This window comes from Arabidopsis thaliana, chromosome 4, assembly GCF_000001735.4.
Source record: "Arabidopsis thaliana chromosome 4, partial sequence".
NCBI classification, from domain to species: domain Eukaryota; kingdom Viridiplantae; phylum Streptophyta; class Magnoliopsida; order Brassicales; family Brassicaceae; genus Arabidopsis; species Arabidopsis thaliana.
In genome coordinates, this window is record NC_003075.7 from 6,480,235 (window position 1) to 6,503,263 (window position 23,029).

At 34.5% G+C, this 23,029-nt stretch overlaps 4 protein-coding genes, 2 long non-coding RNA genes and 1 other non-coding gene across 10 annotated transcripts; 6 read left to right on the forward strand and 1 right to left on the reverse strand.

Moving 5' to 3' along the window:
- The first annotated feature begins 3,632 nt into the window (after positions 1-3,632).
- AT4G10490 (2-oxoglutarate (2OG) and Fe(II)-dependent oxygenase superfamily protein) lies at positions 3,633-5,126 on the forward strand. The gene is made up of 3 exons (NM_117117.3): positions 3,633-3,884; positions 4,033-4,602; positions 4,688-5,126. Exons 1-3 carry the CDS (start codon positions 3,666-3,668, stop codon positions 4,943-4,945), a joined length of 1,047 nt encoding a protein of 348 aa, NP_192787.1. The 5' UTR covers positions 3,633-3,665; the 3' UTR covers positions 4,946-5,126.
- Positions 5,127-5,505: 379 nt separating this feature from the next.
- On the reverse strand, positions 5,506-6,011 carry AT4G05790. Its single transcript, NR_141913.1, has one exon. It is a non-coding gene; the product is annotated as an other RNA (long non-coding RNA).
- Positions 5,608-6,011, forward strand: AT4G05795. Its single transcript, NR_141914.1, has 2 exons — positions 5,608-5,807; positions 5,871-6,011. It is a non-coding gene; the product is annotated as an other RNA (long non-coding RNA).
- Positions 6,012-10,782: 4,771 nt separating this feature from the next.
- AT4G10500 (2-oxoglutarate (2OG) and Fe(II)-dependent oxygenase superfamily protein) lies at positions 10,783-12,344 on the forward strand. Its single transcript, NM_117118.5, has 3 exons — positions 10,783-11,079; positions 11,206-11,775; positions 11,854-12,344. The coding sequence occupies exons 1-3, from the start codon at positions 10,855-10,857 to the stop codon at positions 12,106-12,108; spliced, it is 1,050 nt and encodes a 349-aa protein (NP_192788.1). The 5' UTR covers positions 10,783-10,854; the 3' UTR covers positions 12,109-12,344.
- Positions 12,345-14,472: 2,128 nt separating this feature from the next.
- AT4G10507 lies at positions 14,473-14,977 on the forward strand. The gene has a single exon (NR_144105.1). It is a non-coding gene; the product is annotated as an other RNA (non-coding RNA).
- A 587-nt stretch (positions 14,978-15,564) lies between these two features.
- Positions 15,565-18,971, forward strand: AT4G10510 (Subtilase family protein; the record flags this gene model as incomplete). 4 transcript variants are annotated; one of them, NM_001340673.1, is made up of 10 exons in its annotated part: positions 15,565-15,764; positions 15,860-15,951; positions 16,028-16,125; positions 16,253-16,408; positions 16,494-17,164; positions 17,254-17,342; positions 17,412-17,660; positions 17,734-17,848; positions 17,933-18,125; positions 18,205-18,971. In NM_001340673.1, the coding sequence occupies 10 exons, from the start codon at positions 15,666-15,668 to the stop codon at positions 18,774-18,776; spliced, it is 2,334 nt and encodes a 777-aa protein (NP_001328158.1). The 4 variants fall into 4 exon arrangements, with proteins under 4 accessions (NP_001328158.1, NP_001328157.1, NP_001328156.1 ...); NM_001340674.1 differs by having other exon boundaries at positions 15,689-15,764; positions 18,205-18,776; NM_117119.2 differs by having other exon boundaries at positions 15,721-15,783; positions 18,205-18,875.
- Positions 18,972-19,559: 588 nt separating this feature from the next.
- AT4G10520 (Subtilase family protein) lies at positions 19,560-22,699 on the forward strand (the record flags this gene model as incomplete). The annotated part of the gene is made up of 10 exons (NM_117120.2): positions 19,560-19,643; positions 19,724-19,815; positions 19,919-20,016; positions 20,109-20,264; positions 20,341-20,993; positions 21,083-21,153; positions 21,258-21,494; positions 21,566-21,680; positions 21,778-21,970; positions 22,061-22,699. The coding sequence occupies 10 exons, from the start codon at positions 19,560-19,562 to the stop codon at positions 22,630-22,632; spliced, it is 2,271 nt and encodes a 756-aa protein (NP_567359.1). The 3' UTR covers positions 22,633-22,699.
- Positions 22,700-23,029: the final 330 nt, after the last annotated feature.

Genomic DNA, 23,029 nt, shown 5'->3' on the forward strand with positions numbered 1-23,029 from the left:
GCATGTCCGTGAACTCGTTCTATCACGCAAGGCAAAAGCTGAGGCTGTTTTTTTTTTGAACTTTTTCAACTTCATATCTATTTATTTACTTTATTTGTCTTTTTACAAAGATAGAAAAACTAATTGTCTCTAAGTTCATTATTTATCAAATTTTGTCCCTTAGCTAAACGACCCCAATATCCATGCGTTAGAATTGGTTGTCTTTAGTTTACCAGTGTGCAAGTGAAAACACACCAACATACAAATTGGTGGACACAATTATTTAGGCTTATATATTTACGAAAACGAATTATTTGGACTAATGTATTTACTCCGATGGAAAGTAATGGAACCTAAACGAGCTATTTTTATGGTCCATTGAACGATAAGGTAATCCCAAAGGACTATCTTATACACTTTTTACAAATCAATGTTATAAATTTTTCTAAGATCTGAATTTTGTTTTGACAAAATATGATGAATTCAACAAAATCCGGTGACCATTCGATAAAACCGCCATTGGAATCATAAGTTTCCCGAAAGATCAATTAAAAAACCTTTGTTGGACAAGCGAGCAGTGTAGTAAGCAGTTCCTTCATTGCAAAGATGGTTTTATATATTTTTGGTGCGTTTAAAAACGAAATCTTATAAACGTACATAAAAACGAATTAATGTATTAATGTCACTTGGTTAACCAAGCACAACAATACAATATCGTTTCATAAATGCTGCGTTGTTTCTTTTGACGTCATATTGCGTACGTTACGTTTTTAAATATTCTCGTCTAGAAAAAAAATATACTAACCAATTTCATACAAATGCCTTGTCATTGAAATAGGTGTACTGCCTTTTTTGATTACTTCAATCTTGGATCATTCAATTAGGAGACTCTTAGGCCAACATTAAGGTTGAGGTTCATGTGTTTAAATTGGTCGTATTTGGTTTATCAATGCAAGTGAAAGCAAGAGTTGGTAGACAAATGTTTAGCACATCATGCCCGGAGGCAGGAACGCAAGATATAACATTTGCCTAATTATTTAAAGGCTCCTTCAATTTGTTATATTTTTTGTAGTTTTACCTTATATCTTCAATAACGCGGTCTAGAGTTAATGGTCTTTTCATTAAATACCATGTCACAATGTGAATCTAGAGTTAATGGTCTTTTCTTTTTTGTTTTTGTTTTCAATAATTGTTTCTTATTTTGTCTTATACATATTAACTACTTCTTTAAATGCGGTCGGTGGTCTAAAATATTTAACTAATACCAATAACCAGTGCACTGGCAATCTTAATTGCTACTACTCCTTTCAAATTATTTTTCTGTTTTAAAATGACTAGTATTGTTTAGATTTCAATATGAATTTCCATAGAAAATACATAATTCCAATCCAATTCTAAACAAATATAAAAATAATAAATACAATACCAAGAATAATTGCTTTTTACGAGATATTTTTTATATACTTTATTAATTATGTGAAATGATATTTATTGAGAAACGGATATATGTATTGATAATACTCTGATTTTCTTTGTAGAAATGAAAGATTTGAATATTACCTTGCCATAGGCTTGATTATTTGAGATGAAAACAAACTGATCAACGGAAGAAACACAATTGGCCAATGACTGAAACTTTAAAAACAGAAAAAAAAAACATAAACACAAGTTAGAAATTCGAAACAACACTTGATATCGGTCAACCCCATTAAGTATTGTGAAGTAATTAGATGTGAGTTTAATGTTAAACGAAAATTCAAAAATGATAGATTTGTTTAGGTTTAGAAATTATCTTGTGAAAAAATCAATTTCATTAAGTTATCGAAAAGACACAGTCATCTGAAACGTCAATGCATGCATTCGATGACAACAACACAAAAGATTAGGTTTGGAAGTGGAGACTATGTTTAATCGATCTCTTATCAGTTTGTTTTGGTGAGATTTGATATAGGAACAGGTGGGAGGCGATCACTTTCACTTTTTTCGGTAAGAAAAAACCGGATTTGCTCGAAAGGCAAGGAGAGGATTTGGTGACTCTACTCAAAATGTATCATCATAAATCTGTTGAATGAGATAAGATTTTGAGCGAGAGTTGGGTTAGAGATATGTATGTTCTCGATTGACGGTTTTTTTTGTTTGTTTGTTGATTGTGTCATGAAGGTTTCACCCAATATAAATAGAGATTTTTGGAAAAGAAAACTTTTTATGGACCTTATCCCTTTTTTAGTAAAATAAATCCATTTTTCAAGTTTTTACTTTTTTTACTTTTCATGGGCCTAGTGTTTTTGTTTTAGTAATATATTGTATATACAACAATAAAAGTTACAAATGAGAATTAAAATAGAGAAAACAGATAAATATTAATTCATTATTTTCCTTTTATTTTATTTTATTTTGATTATCCATAGTTTAATACCTTGTTCAATTAATTGCCCGCCTAGCCGCTTAGGCGTGATCAGATGGGATCCGCGGCAATTTTGTCCAAATCGGAAAGATTAATTGTTGATCCGATTTTTTTCGTCTAGACCCGTCTAGAGGGTGCCTAGCCCATTTTTATTTTTTCATTTTTTAAAATCAAAATTTTTTAATATCCAACTTATATTCGTAATTTGTATGAAAAATCATAAATTTGAACCTAAAATCTTGTTTTTATGTGTTTAATATAATTTTAAAAATAATTTTATACTAATTTCTTAATTATAATAGATTAATATGTTTTAAAAATATTAAATTATCCTAAAACTAATCCTGATTAATCCACGTATAATCTTTGATTTTCTGCTAGGGGCTAGGCCCACCCTCACCGTCTGACTAGCGCCTAGCGATTTTTTGAGCAAATGTAAAACAAATCAATTTATTTTTGTGTCCATAGATAAATAATTGTTTTTCAATGTTTTTTTAAAAAGCATTCCGGAATAAATCCGTATAATATTATTAATTATTATAGAATTAATAGTTATTAGATGAAAAACATATATAATTTATTTAGTTAAAATAATGTTTTATATATTACAATCAAATTCTTATTTATTCAAAATTTTATGTATAATTAATAGCATGCAAACTTTTTTTTCTTTCTTTTAGTTTTTAGTAGTGATATACTCTTGATACATATAAAGACAAATGTTAAAAATGACAAAACAAAAAAAAAATCAATGTTACAACTTTTATTAGCAGCATGGGAAATCGAAAATATATATTTTAAATTATTTCTGTATATTAATTATTTTGTCTCTTTACTAACATGCAAAACCTGTTTTCCAATTTTATAAAAGTTCTCGTACAACAAAGATAAAAGTTACAAATGACCAAAAAATAGATAAACGTTACAGTTTCTCTGGTTTTCCTTTTTAAAAAACTTTTAGTAATACGTTACTTGTGTACACAATATATAATAAAGTTGCAAATGGCAAAAATCCCAAGACAAAGAGATAAGATGATAAAGATTACAATTTCTATTATTAATTTATTTTTCCTTCTTTTTTGAGTAGTTAAATACTTAAATCATTTCCGTAGATAAAACATGTCACCAGATTTCTTACTTAAAAAGGACAAAGTATAAAACTCGTGCGGTGTCCTTGTCCTTATATAACACATCTTTGAGACTATGACTCATGTGATATTGTACCATAACATATCTCTCTCTTTCTCTCATTATCGCTCTCACTTCAGATTTTAAACCAATCATGGCAGCATCAAAACTCCTCGTATCCGACATCGCCTCTGTCGTTGATCACGTCCCTTCAAACTACGTCAGACCAGTCTCTGACCGTCCAAAAATGTCCGAGGTTCAAACTTCCGGCGACTCTATTCCTCTAATCGATCTCCACGACCTCCATGGACCTAATCGAGCTGACATTATCAATCAGTTTGCTCATGCATGCTCTTCTTGTGGCTTCTTCCAGGTAAGTGCACAAACAATCCACTTTTAATCTCCTATACTCTGGTTTCTTGAGTAACACTCTTATCTTTTCTTGATTTTACACTAGGGTTTTGCAATACTGTTTTTCTTTCTTTCATGATTTTACACTAGATTTGTTTCCTCTGTTCCAGATCAAGAACCATGGAGTACCAGAAGAAACGATCAAAAAAATGATGAATGCGGCAAGAGAGTTTTTCCGGCAATCAGAGAGCGAAAGAGTGAAGCATTACTCAGCAGATACCAAAAAGACAACGAGACTCTCCACAAGTTTCAACGTTTCCAAAGAGAAAGTCTCTAACTGGAGAGACTTCCTTCGACTCCATTGCTACCCTATCGAAGATTTCATCAATGAATGGCCCTCAACACCGATCTCTTTCAGAGAAGTCACAGCCGAATACGCTACAAGCGTTAGAGCCTTGGTTCTGACACTTCTTGAGGCAATCTCAGAGAGCTTAGGTCTTGCGAAAGACCGTGTAAGCAATACAATAGGCAAACATGGTCAACACATGGCTATTAACTACTATCCCCGGTGTCCTCAACCAGAGCTAACTTACGGACTTCCGGGGCATAAAGATGCAAACTTGATCACTGTTCTTCTTCAAGATGAAGTCTCTGGTTTACAGGTGTTTAAAGATGGTAAATGGATCGCTGTTAATCCTGTTCCCAACACTTTCATAGTCAACCTTGGTGACCAAATGCAGGTAATTAGGAGACAAAGTGAAAAAAAAATCATCTGTTTTGTTCACTCTCTTTGTACTTACTTTATGTGCTTGTTTCTCCTCATAGGTTATAAGCAATGAAAAATACAAGAGTGTTCTTCACAGAGCGGTTGTGAACAGCGACATGGAGCGGATATCGATACCGACATTCTACTGTCCTTCTGAAGATGCTGTGATTAGTCCAGCACAAGAGCTGATCAATGAGGAAGAAGACTCTCCTGCTATTTACAGAAACTTTACATATGCTGAATATTTTGAAAAGTTTTGGGACACAGCATTTGATACTGAGAGCTGTATTGACTCGTTCAAAGCATCCACCGCCTAAGATAGTGTACTATCGAATCAATCATCCGTCATGACTAGGCCGGTCCTTAGTTCTTGATTGGAACTCAAATACCCATTTGTGTTGCCATTTCAAGATCAGTATAGTTTTCTTTAATGAACAAATCTGCCTGAGAAGTAAAACAAACTGTTCTTGCAACATTTTGAAATCATTATGTTTTTATATTTACACTTGCACATATTGTAGAAGTCATTCAAGGAGGAGCAATAGTAGAATGATACACAGAAATCGATCTCGCAGACTTGAGGGTCATGTCGCTCATGTTAAGTAGATTCTCAGCTTCCATCAATGCCTATTATCCAAACTAAATATGTTTAAACATCATTGCTGCTGAGAATATATATCCAATGTGGATTTCATATTGAGGAAACTAAATCCCAAAACATAGTGTTCCTAGTAACAAGTTCTTACAACATATGACTTTCTAGCTACATTAATATTCTTGTCCATGTTAATTATATATCTCAACATCAGGTTTAGTCGCAGCAAGCTATGTAACATGTCATCTTCAAAATACATAAAACACTTGATAAAAAAAGTTTATATGATAATATTTCCTTCGGCTACATTGCATGTAGTGACCAAATTAACCATTAACGGTGGTTATTGAAGATCCTTCTACATCTTCAAGCTTCAACAAAGAGCTTATTACACTTCAATACTCTTCATTCTTTATCTCGTCTCTCTTCACCCAAGGTATAAACTTATCTGATATCAAACTGTGTAATCTTCCGGGAGGCTATTACAGATCCTATTTTCAATCAACCACTCTGATACTTCTAGGGCTTTACAAAAGCACTTGGAATCGTGGAGCTTCTCGAAAATACCTCTCACCAAAGAAGGGTTTAAATTATACCCCAATTGTTGTTGTTGTTTTTTTGTTGTTGCCATTGCTTAAGAACAGTAGTGCTTGCTGGTGTATGATCCACAACCACTTCGAGCCTAAACAGTACAGTTCTTCGGAGACGATAAGGTTCCGGTTCTGTAGTAGGAGCAGAAGAATCGAGGTCTGCTATTGTAAACGCGAATTCACTTTGCGTGTTGCTGAAGATTTGCATCATGCTCATTTTTTTATGATGAAAGTTAGGGTTTATTTATTCGAGTTATAAGAAGTCAGAGATTCAAAACTTGAAAAACAAGTTTTAGGCTGTCTAGCTAAATAATAGCGAAGCTTCCCGAAAATATGGCCCAATAGATTTGTAGTTGGGCAAAATTATGGCGCCGTTTTAGCATAAACTTGCGAAACAAGAAATCGACTATAACCTCTAATAAAAGCTATAAAACAGATGCATTAGGTTTCTGACAAATAAGTAGGAAAGGTGGGTCTTTTTATATTATTAAATCTATTAAAAGTTTTCTTTTGTTATTGGACGATTGTGCAACTCAAAGTCGAACTATAACATTTTTCAGTGAAAGCGAAAAAAAGTCGTCGAAAATATATTTTACGTTATCGTATCGCTTGTGGATTTCACGCAAGTGCTTGCTGATGCTTTAGTAGGGATCTTAGAGTTCACATTATTGTTTTTTTCATATTATATGTATAACGTTCCAATTCATGTGTGTGTGCGTCTATACTACTTTTTCTTTCTTCTCTTAATTAAAAACAAATTGTTTCCACCACTCTACGAAGAAAACTTTTTGCTGATCATTTTAGTAAGTGTGATTTATATTTATAATTACAATATTTCTCGTACGAATGATACTTTCTGACGTGTTTCTGACTATGTCTCCAGAGAAAGAAAAGGTTTTTTTTTTTTTTTAAAACAAAATTAATAATAATATTTCTTTTGTTGAAAGTTTTTATGTTGCTTAAGATTCAAACCTCGGATTTTATAAATATACGATGCTTCTGATACAGTATTCTAGGAACCAGCTCCAAGGAAGGAAACTACATACGCTTGCATACAAGTGATATTTCCTGTGATAAGGCATCGATTCGCTATTTCCTGAGTTCGATTTATACTACTATCACAATCACAAACATGTTAGAAAACATGAATTTGGACGATATGTTTTGGTGATGGTTGTGTTGTCTGGTCTTTACAAAGTGTTAGAAATTAAGGTAGGGATTACTGACCATGAAAATAAAACTTATAATCCTTAGGAAACATGTACTGTCCCATATCTGAAAAGTGAGAGCGATTTTAAGTAATATATAAGAGATATGAGTCACTCTACTTATATATAGCCAATTGGTTTTGGGTTGAAAACTTATGTAACTTTAATATGGTATCAAAGCACGATCCAAATGCTTCTGTAATCAAGTTCGCGATGGGCCCACACCTTGGATCCATGAGAGAGGTGTCATAAAATCTCCGAGATTAATTGTTGTATAGCTATTATCTCGAGAGAGGTTGTTAGAGATTAAAGTAAGGATTACTGGGCCATGAGATTAAGGTCCATAATCCTTAGGTAGCATGTAATGTTCCACATTTGAAAGATGAGAAATACCTTGAATATAATATAAGAGACATGATCCACTCCACATATAACCAATCAATTTTGGGTTGGAAACTCATGTAACTTTCAAACAAAATAACTTGAACAACGTCTCTCTAATTCAGGGTCAAAGTTTAGTTGAAAATCCACTGAGCCAAATTTTTTTAATGATGTAGATAAATTCAGAACACTTGTTTGAACACAGAACATATCATAGTTTCCAAAAGTGTAAGAGTAAATTTGCATGTTAACTCCCTATTCCTCAAGATAAGCTCTATCAACATCGAACACACAATTTTTCCACAAGTAATTCCGAAGAAAAGACTTTCAACATATCTCTCCACAAGTAATTTCCCTAAGAGAAGGAATTTCAGAGGTGGAGGAATGCTTAAGTTTCAGTCGTTTACCATAGCAAACTAATAAAATATCACACAAAATACGGAACAAAGGCTTTTTCATACTCCACGTAAAAGAGATATGTTCGAGGCATACATCAAATATTATAATCAATCATCGTGCTAACTTATACTACAACAAAATATTAATATAAATTTACTATCCAATCTTACGAATTCGTGCAAAAATCATCTAATTTTTTTGCCACAATGGCAAGAAACTATTAAATTTTGATGACGTGGACACGCACATGTAAAAAACGTGGATGTCAAGTCATAATGTTAACAAACTGTTTTTTTTTTCATTTCCTTCAATTCTGGTTTTTGTTTTTTAAAAGTTGTGTATAAACATAAATAAATATATATATTTATTTATATATTTCCAATGGATTCTCCAAAACTCTTATACTCACTTTCAGCATATTCTTCCATCGTGAAACCTTACCAAAAAACTAATATTAAATTTCTATGGTCGTGAGTATGCTTAAAATGTACCTACTATTTATGTGTAGTGGTTTATAAAATCTAATATTATTGGAAACATTTTAACCATTGAATTTTTGATGACTTAAATTTTTTTTTAGATAATTTAATTCGTTAAAAATGTAAAGATCCAAATAACATGGTGTTAAGTGTCCCTACTAAAAAATTAAAAGTGGTGTTAAGTGAGACTTAACAACAAATCATACAAATTTCAGAATTCACCTAAAATCATTAAAGTCATCCAAAAACTCATTAAAACTCAAACTGATTTAAAATATAAGATTAAATGTTTTATTCTATATCACTTAGAAAACTGAAAATAAAATAAAATTGTTTGTTAACACTATGATGTATCATTCACGTCGTTTCACACATGGTCTACATTATCTATTATAGTTTCTTGCCACCATGACAAGAAATGTATAATTTTGCACAAAATCATAAATTTAGATGGTAAATTTTAATTAACGATTTGTTCACGTATGAATTAGTATTCATACTTATATTTTAATTGAACTTGTCGCTTTAGTTGAGGTAAGAAAATACTATAATAGTAATGAAATCTCACCAAATAACAATCAAAAATTTATTTCAATCACATAAGATCTTGTCAAAATCCACCAAATCATCATGCGTGTTTTTCAACATCTCTCCAAATCTTCTAAAAATTACTAATCCAATACACCGCCTAACTAATGTATTTGGTAATAACTCTTGATATGTACAACTAATTTACGTGTTCTCCACCATAGGTTATATCTGTTAACTAGTTACGTACGTCGACCAAAAACATATTACTTTATCGTGGTTTTATCGTTGAATTATTCACTTTCATGTTGGGATATCAAGATTTGAATCTTTCAATCATGATTTTAATTATAGTTGTCAAATGTCATATCAAAAATATCTATTTTCTTATAGTTTTTAACTGATTAGTATGAGTTTCGATTTGGAATATTTCAGATATGAACATACAACTAAGGAACAAAATATTGATATTAGTTTCCTATATCTTTTTATTTATTTTAAATACAATAGCAGATCACATGTATATATTTTAACTCAATAGTTACGTCGACCAAAAACATATAACTTTAAATATCGTGGTTTCATTGTTGATTTATTCACTTTCAGGTTGGGACATCGGAATTTGAATTTTTCAATACGAATTTTAAACATAGTTAAATATTTTCTTATAGTTCTTACTTCTTAACGATTAGTATGAGTTTAGATTTGGAATATTTTAAATATGAACATATAGTTAAGGAACGAAAGGCGATCACATGTTTGTAGTTCACCTAAGTATTGTAGTTATAATCTCATCCAGTACCTGGAGCAGTTGAGCTAATCTTTAGATTAAGCTTGGGCAAAAAATCCGGACTAAAATACTTGAACCGAAACCGATCCAAAAAATCGGTTTGGGACGAGTACGGATATTACCTATTTACTTTATTGAGTCTTGAATTGTCGTACCCGTGAGTATAGGGTAAAATCCAACCCGAACCTGATACTCGAACATGTATCCGCTTACCCGAAATTACATATACTTATTCATAGATTTATATATATAAAATCTTATTTTATATTTAATATTTGAACTAAATACATTTATATCCAAATATCTAAAAATAATTACCAAAAACTAAATACATTTGTAAATACTTAAGACTAAATATTTTTATACGCAAGATACTTATAAGTTTTTTGGATATTGGGACAAAATTTCGGTTATGTGGGTAAAATTCAGATATTTGGGTAAAATATTCAGGTATTTAGATAAAATTTTAGATATTTGGCTATAAAATACCTGAATCTCAAAGATACCCATTTTTTTGGTATTTAGCGGTTCTAAAATTATATATCCGAACCGACCCGAACCCCATTGGATCCAAACCGAAACAAAACAGAAATTTTAGATTTATCTTATTGGGTCCTAAACTTTTCTACCCAAAAAATTCTTATCCGATCGAATTTTACCCGAATATTCCGACCCACATACCTGAATGCCCAACCGTACTTTAGGGAATTACATCCGATGCACAAAAGAACTAACAATTTTGTACTATCATTAACACCACCCATTTGCAACTCCGAAAGACGATCACATATTGTAGATTTAAAATGCAATCTTAATCACATTTTCACTAAAAGTTTTCCTTAACGTATTTGGTGGGCATGATTTAACAGCTCAATTTGGCAGGTCAACGAATCAACCGTGCTTTAAACGTTGTAATGTTTTTCAACTTAAGATAAGACTCGAAATCAATTAAAAAAACAAACAAAAATCATAGTCATTGTTTTTCTTTGTTAATTCATATACACTCATACAAAACATTGACAACTTATCTATTGTTTAATCTAAATAATACAATTATGTACAAGTGTTACTTTAGTAATACTGCCGTCCATATAACGGCACAAAACGGAGAATGACGTCACCATTGTTGATGTCACACCTCCATGTAACTTCTGTTATAAACGCATTAAACGTTACACTTGTGTATATTATATAGATCTCTGTCCCTTTATATTTCATCTTTTGACATTACAAAATTACATTACCAAACACATTAAATGGCAACTTCTGCAATATCTAAGCTCTTAGTGTCTGATTTCGCCTCCTCCGTTCACATCCCTTCAAACTATGTCCGACCAATCTCCGACCGTCCGAACTTGTCCGAGGTCGAGAGTTCTGGCGATTCCATCCCTCTGATCGATCTCCGGGACCTCCATGGACCTAATCGAGCCGTAATTGTCCAACAACTTGCTAGTGCGTGTTCCACTTATGGTTTCTTTCAGGTAACTCCATGTTAGTATTTCTCTGTTTCAAATTCACTCTGTTTTCCTTGCAACACACTACGATCTCTGTTTTCCTTGTGATACACGTTTGCTCTGTTTCAAATTTTCTTGTTTATTATGTTCTAGATCAAGAATCATGGAGTACCAGATACAACCGTCAATAAAATGCAAACCGTTGCGAGAGAGTTCTTCCATCAACCCGAGAGCGAAAGAGTCAAACACTACTCCGCAGATCCAACAAAGACAACGAGACTCTCCACCAGTTTCAACGTCGGCGCAGACAAAGTCTTGAACTGGAGAGACTTCCTTAGACTCCATTGCTTTCCCATAGAAGATTTCATCGAAGAATGGCCATCTAGTCCCATCTCTTTCAGAGAAGTCACAGCTGAATATGCCACGAGCGTAAGAGCTTTGGTTTTGAGACTTCTTGAGGCCATCTCAGAGAGTTTAGGCCTTGAAAGCGACCATATAAGCAATATATTAGGCAAACACGCTCAACACATGGCGTTTAACTACTATCCGCCGTGTCCAGAACCCGAGCTAACTTACGGACTTCCCGGACATAAAGACCCAACCGTTATCACTGTCCTTCTTCAAGACCAAGTCTCTGGTTTGCAAGTCTTTAAGGATGATAAATGGGTCGCTGTTAGTCCAATTCCCAACACTTTCATCGTCAATATCGGCGACCAAATGCAGGTTTGGTAATCAAAACAAATCAGAATCCGTTGTTTAACTTTACTAGTATTTTTATATGGTTGTGTCTCCTTGTTTTAGGTCATAAGCAATGATAAATACAAGAGTGTGCTCCATAGAGCCGTAGTAAACACCGAGAACGAGCGGTTATCGATTCCGACTTTCTATTTCCCTTCAACAGATGCAGTGATTGGTCCAGCACACGAGCTGGTCAATGAACAAGACTCTCTTGCCATTTACAGAACCTACCCGTTTGTTGAGTATTGGGACAAGTTTTGGAACAGATCACTTGCTACTGCGAGCTGTCTAGACGCCTTCAAAGCTCCAACAACCTAAAGAGAGTCTATTTTGTAATCAATCTTGAATTGGCTCTTTAGCTATATTGTAAGGAATCCAAAAAAGCTTATCTCTATTTAATAAGGACTTTTCAAAATCAGTTTGTTTCTTATGAATATTATCAAATTTTCTTCAAAAAACAGTTGAGACAAAACTAGGGAAAAAGGCCTATTCAGACCAAACTTTTCCATTGTACTTTTTCATTTACGAACAAAGTTTCAACTAAAAAATTCAAATAACCTGTATGAACTTCAATAAAGGTGCCTAATTCGAAGTTGATTTTTACGAAAATTACTAAACCGTTGCTAACTCGGATGGTGATGTTACAACGACGTGGCATCACATTTTTGAAAACGATCAAAAATAATTTTAAATTTTTTCGCTCCAGAGACAAATGAAATCGAACGTACTGAAAAGTATCTAATTGCATAAAGAAAATCGAACTTACTAAAAATAAAATTTACACCACCTCCTGAACCATTTTAAATGGAAATATATTAGTAACAAAATTGATATACTTATAAGATTCTCTAAGTAAACTATAATAGATAGTATTTTTTGTTATTAATAATATATGTAGTGGTAAATATTATATGCTATTCATTAAAGTAAGACCTTGGCATGTACAAATTTCTATAATGTTTGGTAGAAATGAGTTTTTAATAATAAGAATAGAGTTTGTTAATTCGTACCAAAAAGATATATAATCTAAAGTTTCATTTCAAAGATTATACTTTTAAAAAATATTTATTTTGTGACCAAAACGACTTGTGATACCACGTCATTGCCACGTTCTCAGTCGAGTCAGCACAATAAACCGTCGTTGACTATTTCCGTCAATATTAGCTTTGATTTAGCCATTTTTAGTGAAGTTCATGCATGTTATTTGAATATTTTAGTTTTTCAGGTTGTAATAACCATTGTGACTTTGTTAGTTATATGAAAAGTACAGTACGATGAAAAATTTCAGTGTGAAATAAACCTTTTTCCGACAAAACTATACCACTAGACATCTCTTTTCAAAACTAAACTGTTTTTACACAAATGGTCCGTTTAAGTCCACGGTCTTTGGACCCACCAAAACAACCTTATTTATAATTGGATTGGCCATAATCTTAGAGGGTCACAAGTCGCAATCATTGGGATGGAGAGAGTTGTGTTTATAAAGAGTTAAATGAATGTTTAAGATTTGCCAAATATGGTAACGTAAGCTTGGGACCAAAGTGGGAAGCTGGGAACATAGTTGTGTGGATGATTGGTTCGGCTTATCGTTGGATGAGTTCGTATCCGGAGTAACATTGCATGACCTCATGAAAATTGGAGCATTAACCTTTTGCACAAGCCTTTTTTTCAGTTACTTGGGAAACAAGAATTAGCAAGAAATTTTCATTTTTCTTGTCTCATCTAGGTTATAATTTTTCATGTTCGAATATATTTCATTTTTCGTGGGAAGTAGGAATTATAATTAAAAACAGTGTAGTTTACAAAAAGGCGACGATAATCAATAGCAGTGATGGCGTTAGAGAGATTCGGTATTGCCTAGTGTTTATTCATCATATATACTAAATTTTCTATAACATTAATTAATAAATTTAGTTTTCTTATAATTTTTATCCTAAACCGAACAAAAAACCAAAATAAAATTTGTATCTATTTGGTATAAAAAACGGAAGAATAATATATAAAAAAAGAAACCTAACCGTTTAAATCGATAACTGAATTTCCATGTCTAAACTAAATCTATCTTTGCATAATTATATTTTAATTCTTTTTGCATAATTCCAAGTTGGTTCCAACAACGAAAATACACAAATCTCTAGTATAGTTGGTGTTTACAAGTTATGTCCTTTTAATTATTTTTAACTGTTATTTTTTCTTATTGATGGTAGAAAAACAAAATAGTAACTGTTATATGATTCTGATGATTTTAGAGAAGCTGATGTGATTTATTGTAAAATATTTTCCAATTCCATCTAAAATCATGAGATTTGGATTTCTGTATTTTTAACTAAAGAAGTCTTATCAAATCTTCTCAAATCCTTTAAAATTAATAAGAATAAAATCCACAAACTATTTTTAATAACAATGAAGTTTAAGGTAGATTTTTAAATTTTAATAACATTGGATTTTATTAGAGTTTTTAAAATCCATGATAAAATTTAAATACCCTTAAAATACACAAATCACTTAAAATACTAGATTGAATATATACCCTTCTAGGATTACAAAATAATAAACTTTTCCAAAAAAAAAAAAGGAAAACGTTGTAAGAAAAAAGAGGAAAAAAAGTTGGAATTTAGATTCCTTGTATGATACGGCAAAGTTTGTTCTCTATATAAACAAACTTATTTGCTTCTTTTCTTCATTACAAAAATACACAAAGCTTTTTCGAGTTCATAAGGATATCTCTTTTCAAGTCGAGTTTGATTATAGAATCATGAATTCATTGTTCACTATGTTTGATTCCTTTTGTGCAGAGATTATGAGGAACAAATTTACATCTAAGTCACCTTCTCATGGATCATCTGCTTCTTCCTCTGGTGTTCAAGCCGTGTCGATTGAGAAGACACCAAAGAAGGTCCTGGTGGAGAAAGTACTGAGGTTTGCGCCGGAGTTTGACGGGCTTCATTGCTTCGAAACCATAGTTCCTTCTTGATTATTCCACTACGATTTTCCTTTTTTTTTTTTTTTTTGATAGATTTTGTCATGAAATAGTTACGAAAGTGTTGCTTAAATACAAACATGAATAATTATATGGATTGGATTATGTCACAAGTTTCTTTATTTGCTCCTAGTCTTCGTTGTTTTTTTAAAATTTCATATTGGTGATGATGTTCTTCCGAATTATAATTTTATTCTCTTTTTATGCAACAATGAACAATCGATTCACGGTCATCTAAATGCGAAACTAGTTTAACCAAACTTTGCAAGAGATTATAATTTTTTTTACAGCTGACTAGGGTTTAGGCATTTAAACCTAACTTAATTTGGTTTAACCAAACCAAATCAAACCTAAGTTTGGCCAATTCAGTTTAGATTTGGTTTAGTTGGTGACCTTATTGGCAATAGGAATCATGAAATTCAGTAACCAATTCGGCTCGGAAACCACCAAACCGAAAATTCCAAATATTTTTTTAACAAATATAGCCAAAATACCAAAAATTGTCGAAATTTTGTCCTAAACGAAATCCAAATTTAATCACAATCTTTTACACGAGATTCTTTTGTAGTTTCTAATTCCTTCGGAGCTAAGGAATGACGAATGAGCATGAAACATACTTAGGTTTGCTCTGATGATGTGTTCAATACATTGCAATAAACTAGATTTTAGTTGACTTAGAACAGGATGTTTGATATATTCTTTACACATTGTTTATTGGATTAAAGTAAAACTCTGTGACTCTGACTATATGACGAAAGATAACAAATTCAAACAAGAAAAACTTAGAACAATTCCAAGAAATAGAAACATTTTGGTCAAAAAACTCATCTAAAGGCCACATCGATATAAATGTTTAAGGTTCCCCATTATTAGTCCCCAAATACATTCTCTTGTAATGAGAAATCATAGAACATCAATCTTTGTGGTACTAAGTTTGGTTATAATTCTCAATGGGCAGAGCGGTTTCTTGCCGCGAGCCGGTGCTGAGAGCAAGGTACTCAACAATTATATATGTTCATTCTTTTTTTCCAGAAACATAAACAGAGACCAAGAGATTAACAGTTTTGAATATGTTGTGATAATCAATAGGTTCATATAGTGTATTTGGGTGAGAAGCAACATGATGATCCCGAGTTTGTCACGGAATCTCATCATCGGATGTTGTGGTCACTTCTTGGAAGGTATGTAAGTGTAGTTTTCTCCATTCTATACTCATGGTTAATGGTTCTTGCTTTTGCTTCATCATTCATGTTACAGTAAAGAAGAGGCCCATGGTTCAATGGTGCATAGTTTTCGACATGGCTTCTCAGGTTTCGCCGCCAAACTTACCGAGTCCCAAGCCAAGAAAATAGCGGGTACTCCATCCTAATCTCAAATTTTCTTAGCTTCTTAGGAACCAGAAACATAGATTTAAAGGCCATCTTGATTGTCTCAACAGAACAATCTGTTTTTGTTTTCTTTGCTAATGCTTTTTGGCAACAGATTTACCTGAAGTTGTTCATGTCATACCGGATAGATTCTACAAACCGGCAACAACTAGGACTTGGGACTACTTAGGCCTTTCTCCCACCAATCCAAAGAATCTTCTAAATCAAACTAATATGGGTGAACAGATGATCATTGGCATTATAGACTCAGGTATATATATTTTTACATTTCTTAAGTTTCTGTTCTTATATATGTCTTAGCGTCTCAATGACTAAACTTTGTTTTGTCAATATAGGAGTATGGCCAGAATCTGAAGTATTTAACGACAACGAGATTGGTCCGGTACCAAGCCATTGGAAAGGAGGCTGTGAATCAGGAGAGGATTTTAACTCCTCTCACTGCAACAAAAAGCTCATAGGAGCCAAGTACTTCATCAATGCTTTTCTTGCGACACACGAAAGCTTCAACTCCAGTGAGTCACTTGACTTCATTTCTCCGAGAGGCTACAATGGTCATGGAACACACGTGGCAACCATAGCGGGCGGTTCATACGTGCCTAATACAAGCTACAAGGGCTTAGCTGGAGGGACTGTGAGAGGTGGGGCACCACGTGCTCGCATAGCAGTGTACAAGACTTGTTGGTATCTTGATTTAGACATAGCGGCTTGCTCATCCGCTGACATCTTGAAAGCAATGGACGAGGCAATCCATGATGGTGTTGATGTTCTCTCTCTTTCTCTAGGCTTTGAACCTCTGTATCCAGAAACCGATGTTCGAGATGGGATAGCTACTGGTGCATTCCATGCAGTCTTAAAGGGTATTACAGTTGTTTGTGCCGCTGGTAATGCGGGTCCTGCGGCTCAGACTGTTGGTAACACGGCTCCTTGGATTTTGACAGTGGCTGCAACTACTTTAGACCGGTCCTTTGTTACACCTATGACACTTGGGAACAATAAAGTGATATTGGTAACAACAAGATATATACACCATAATGTTTTCACAACATAATGTTTAATGATCTGTGTCTTATTGTGAGTTTGGTAACTGTATTACAGGGTCAAGCAATATACACAGGTACAGAAGTTGGCTTTACTAGCTTGGTTTATCCAGAGAATCCAGGGAACAGCAATGAAAGTTTTTCTGGGTAATATCGAATCTTGAACTATAAGAAGAAGATTGATACACTATATTCACCCTTGTTCTTGTAATGCAGTACATGTGAGCGTCTTCTCATCAACTCTAACCGTACAATGGCAGGGAAAGTCGTGTTATGTTTCACAGAATCACCTTACAGTATTTCTGTAACAAGGGCTGCACATTATGTGAAGAGAGCGGGTGGTCTCGGTGTTATCATCGCAGGACAACCAGGAAACGTTCTCAGACCATGTCTAGATGATTTCCCTTGTGTTGCTGTTGACTACGAGCTAGGGACCTATATACTTTTTTACATACGTTCCAATGGGTATGAAAACATAGACTAACATCTTCACCACTTAGACAAGTAAGAAAATAAGAAACATGTTGTTTTATGGTAGATCACCTGTTGTGAAGATACAACCTTCTAGGACACTTATTGGACAACCAGTTGGTACAAAGGTAGCAAGTTTTTCATCAAGAGGGCCTAATCCAATTTCAGCAGCGATCCTCAAAGTTAGTCAAAATCTTTACATGTTCTGTTTTGATCAGACTCAAGAAATTATCTTGCCTTAGAAGTTATCAATCATATGAATGCAGCCGGATATAGCAGCACCGGGAGTGAGCATATTAGCGGCTACAACCACTAATACAACTTTCAACGACCGAGGGTTCATTTTCTTGTCAGGGACATCAATGGCGACTCCTACTATTTCAGGAATTGTTGCACTTCTCAAAGCTCTGCATCCTGATTGGTCTCCTGCTGCCATTAGATCAGCTATTGTCACTACAGGTGCTTATCTTCTTCATTCAATATAGATTAGACAAATCAAGAACATACTGATCTTGATAATCGTTTTTACTCTGTGTAGCTTGGAGAACAGATCCATTTGGAGAGCAGATATTTGCAGAAGGGTCACCTAGGAAGCCAGCTGATCCATTCGACTATGGTGGAGGCCTTGTGAATCCAGAGAAAGCTACAAAACCAGGTCTTGTATATGACTTGGGACTCGAAGACTATGTTCTCTACATGTGTTCTGTTGGTTACAACGAGACTTCAATCTCTCAGCTTGTCGGTAAAGGAACTGTCTGTTCGTATCCCAAACCATCTGTTCTTGATTTCAACTTGCCTTCTATCACAATTCCAAATCTCAAAGAAGAAGTCACTCTTCCCAGAACCCTCACTAACGTTGGACCACTTGAGTCGGTCTATAGAGTAGCGGTGGAGCCACCGTTGGGCACCCAAGTGACCGTGACGCCGGAAACGCTAGTGTTCAACTCAACGACCAAAAGGGTCTCTTTTAAAGTCAGTGTCTCGACCACACACAAAATCAACACAGGTTACTACTTTGGAAGCTTGACTTGGAGTGACTCTCTGCATAATGTCACCATTCCTCTCTCTGTGAGAACTCAACTTCTGCCCTACTACTACGATGAGAATTGAACAAACAAATAAACAAACACTAACCATTTGTGACTTATGATGAGTTTGTACTGATGAAAGCATATACATTGATAAACCCAATCATAAACAAATACAAAAGTATGTGATGATGATGATTGAGTGAAAAGTAGCTAGCTCGTAAATAATCACATCTTTCCGAAAAGGAATATCAATATTTTTCCATGTATCAACAATAAAGAAATTAGTTTAGTGTTCATAATCTGACCATTTCTAATCCAGACAGGTTCACTTCTCTAAGATACTTCTTTAGTCTTCTTATTTCATAACACAACTTTTAATCTCTGGTAGAGAACTATTCAGAGTAGCTTGATATTTACCATCCAATATTAATTAGTAGAAGAACTATTCAGAGTTAATATTTAAAATTCGAGATTAAGAGTAATTTAGCCAAGAAAATATTCTAGTGTTCTTAACCTAATTAGTTTTATTCTCAGTAGAGAATTATTCAAAGTTTCTTAATATTTTTAAATTCAATATTTGAATTACTTTTAACTTAGATACAACTCTAGTGTTGTTATGTTGATCACTTCTAATCTCATTAGAGAACTATTCACAGCTGCTTAATATTGAAAATCCAATGTTTAAAATAATATAGATTTTCAATTTGAACTATGTCAAGGATGAAACATTGAATCTCAAAAACAAAGCAACCGACATGGTTGTAGAAAGAGTCCTCGAACGTTAGACCTTATATAAAGCCTTTGCTTCATTGACAATCTTAAACATCGAAACATTTATCTCTTTCTTCTTTCAAACGAGAAAATGAGCAAAACCATACTTTTCTTGGCGTTATTTCTATCTATAGTTTTGAATGTGCAGATCAGTTTCGTCGTAGCTGAGAGCAAGGTAATTGGTATTTATGCGAGATGTCTCTTGCTCATGCAACATAAGCATTGACTATTGTTTTTGCTTTTGTGATTAAATAGGTTTATGTAGTTTACTTGGGAGAGAAGGAACATGACAATCCTGAGTCTGTCACTGAATCTCACCATCAGATGTTGTGGTCACTTCTTGGAAGGTATGATTTAGTACTTCAACACAGGAACTTTTGGAAGATATACATACATATGTCGAAATATCTCAGATAGATTACGTTACTTTCTTGATTTGTCATGTTTCAGCAAAGAGGCTGTCCTTGATTCAATAGTGTATAGTTATCGACACGGCTTTTCAGGCTTTGCAGCCAAGCTCACTGAGTCCCAAGCACAGCAAATTTCTGGTACTTTTAGCGTTGAACTCTGTTTCTTGATTTGACCTAAACCAAGAAGTTGTTTTTTTTAAAAACAAATCAATGCCCTTTCTTGAAAACAGAACTGCCTGAAGTAGTACAAGTCATACCAAATACATTATACGAAATGACAACAACAAGAACTTGGGATTACTTAGGTGTATCTCCGGGAAATTCAGATAGTCTCCTACAAAAGGCCAATATGGGGTACAATGTAATCGTTGGAGTCATCGACTCAGGTATGTGCATATCGAAAATATGTTTGATTCTCTTTAAGACATGATTACTAATAGAAAACATAAAATGTGGTTACAGGAGTGTGGCCAGAGTCTGAAATGTTTAATGACAAAGGCTTTGGACCTATACCAAGTCGTTGGAAAGGCGGCTGTGAATCTGGAGAACTCTTCAACGCCTCGATTCATTGCAACAGAAAGCTGATAGGAGCAAAATACTTTGTTGATGGTCTTGTTGCCGAATTTGGAGTCGTGAACAGAACTCAGAACCCTGAGTATCTTTCTCCCAGAGACTTTGCCGGTCATGGCACACATGTCGCCTCGACCATTGGTGGTTCTTTTCTGCCTAATGTAAGCTACGTAGGCCTCGGACGAGGAACTGCAAGAGGCGGTGCTCCCGGTGTTCATATAGCTGTTTATAAGGCATGCTGGAGTGGGTATTGTTCGGGAGCTGATGTATTAAAAGCAATGGATGAAGCTATCCATGATGGTGTTGATATTTTGTCACTTTCTTTGGGACCTAGTGTTCCTTTATTTCCTGAAACGGAGCATACCTCCGTGGGAGCATTCCATGCGGTCGCAAAGGGAATTCCTGTTGTAATTGCAGCTGGTAATGCTGGCCCCACGGCTCAGACCATTTCGAATGTAGCTCCTTGGGTCTTGACAGTGGCTGCAACCACTCAAGACCGTTCTTTTCCTACAGCCATAACACTTGGGAACAATATAACAATACTGGTATACATATGTTCTGTTTTACTATAGCATAAACTGTTTTTCTATAGTTTTAAATCATTATGCTAAGATTTCCTCTTTGTTTAATGTAGGGTCAAGCAATATACGGCGGTCCAGAACTCGGTTTCGTTGGTCTTACTTATCCAGAGAGTCCACTTTCAGGGTAACATTGATTTACATATTTCATGTTTTGACCATTTGCTTGTTCAATACGTTCAAAACCTGCGAGATTGCGTGTTTGGACATGATATAGCTTTTAACTTGCAGTGACTGCGAGAAGCTCTCTGCTAATCCCAACAGTACAATGGAAGGAAAAGTTGTGTTGTGTTTCGCAGCATCTACACCATCAAATGCTGCTATAGCCGCAGTAATAAATGCTGGTGGTCTTGGGTTAATCATGGCAAAAAATCCGACCCACTCGCTTACTCCAACTCGTAAGTTTCCCTGGGTTTCCATAGATTTCGAGCTAGGGACCGACATTTTGTTCTATATACGCTCCACAAGGTATATTTTCAAAATGATCACAACCTCTTCAACAAAAAAATTCAACTAAACATATTGTGTTTTTTTGGTAGATCTCCCATTGTAAAGATACAGGCTTCAAAGACGCTTTTTGGACAATCCGTGTCGACAAAGGTAGCAACCTTCTCGTCAAGAGGACCTAATTCAGTTTCTCCGGCGATTCTTAAGGTAGATCATACCATTTCATACATTTCTAACCTTTTAAGATTCTCTGTTTTGTAACCGCTTCTATGTTTTGTAACCGTTTTTTTTGCTGTTATTGCAGCCGGATATAGCAGCACCTGGTGTGAACATACTAGCAGCTATTTCTCCAAATAGCTCTATAAATGATGGAGGTTTTGCTATGATGTCAGGGACATCAATGGCTACTCCTGTTGTTTCAGGAGTTGTAGTGCTCCTCAAATCATTACATCCTGATTGGTCTCCTTCTGCTATCAAATCAGCTATTGTTACCACAGGTTCTTATCATCATCATCAGAAATGTTGTTATAACAGTTTTCTTATCAGAATAACTTATTAATCCGAAGGAATACATTTTAACATTTCAGCTTGGAGAACTGATCCATCAGGAGAGCCAATATTCGCAGACGGGTCAAGCCGCAAGCTAGCTGATCCGTTTGATTACGGAGGAGGACTCATAAATCCAGAGAAAGCTGTAAAACCAGGTCTCATATACGACATGACAACAGATGACTACGTTATGTACATGTGCTCTGTTGATTACAGTGACATTTCCATTTCTCGAGTCCTCGGAAAAATAACTGTCTGTCCTAATCCCAAACCTTCTGTTCTTGATCTAAATTTGCCTTCCATCACAATTCCAAACCTTAGAGGCGAAGTCACTCTCACAAGAACCGTCACTAACGTTGGACCCGTTAACTCGGTGTACAAGGTTGTAATCGATCCTCCAACAGGCATTAACGTGGCTGTTACGCCAGCGGAACTAGTGTTCGACTATACAACTACAAAGCGATCTTTCACTGTTCGGGTCTCGACTACACACAAAGTAAACACTGGTTACTATTTTGGAAGCTTGACTTGGACTGATAATATGCACAATGTAGCCATCCCAGTTTCTGTAAGAACACAAATCTTGCAACGATACTACGACGAAAACTGATTTAGGAAAACTCCTCAAATATTTTACTATGTTGTTGTGTTGATGAAATATCTAAAGTATCACGTTGATGTATAATACTATCTAAGTTGTGTTCTATTGATTTGTTGAAGATTATGTAAAGCATTATATCATACTGATGAATAATACTATTATCTAAATAGAATCTCATAACACACTCTAGTTTATCGACTGATACTCATGTATAACGTGATCAGTGACATTGGTCTACGAAAATGATTATATCCTCGATGATCAAGAATCACTAGCTAATAGAATTAGACACACGCTCAAAAGACTTTCAGACTCATTACCACTTTTTCCGAGAAAGAGTGGCGTTAGGGTCCCTTGTTGTTCAGCATATTCCAGCCCACTTGCAGCTTGCGGACATATTTACCAA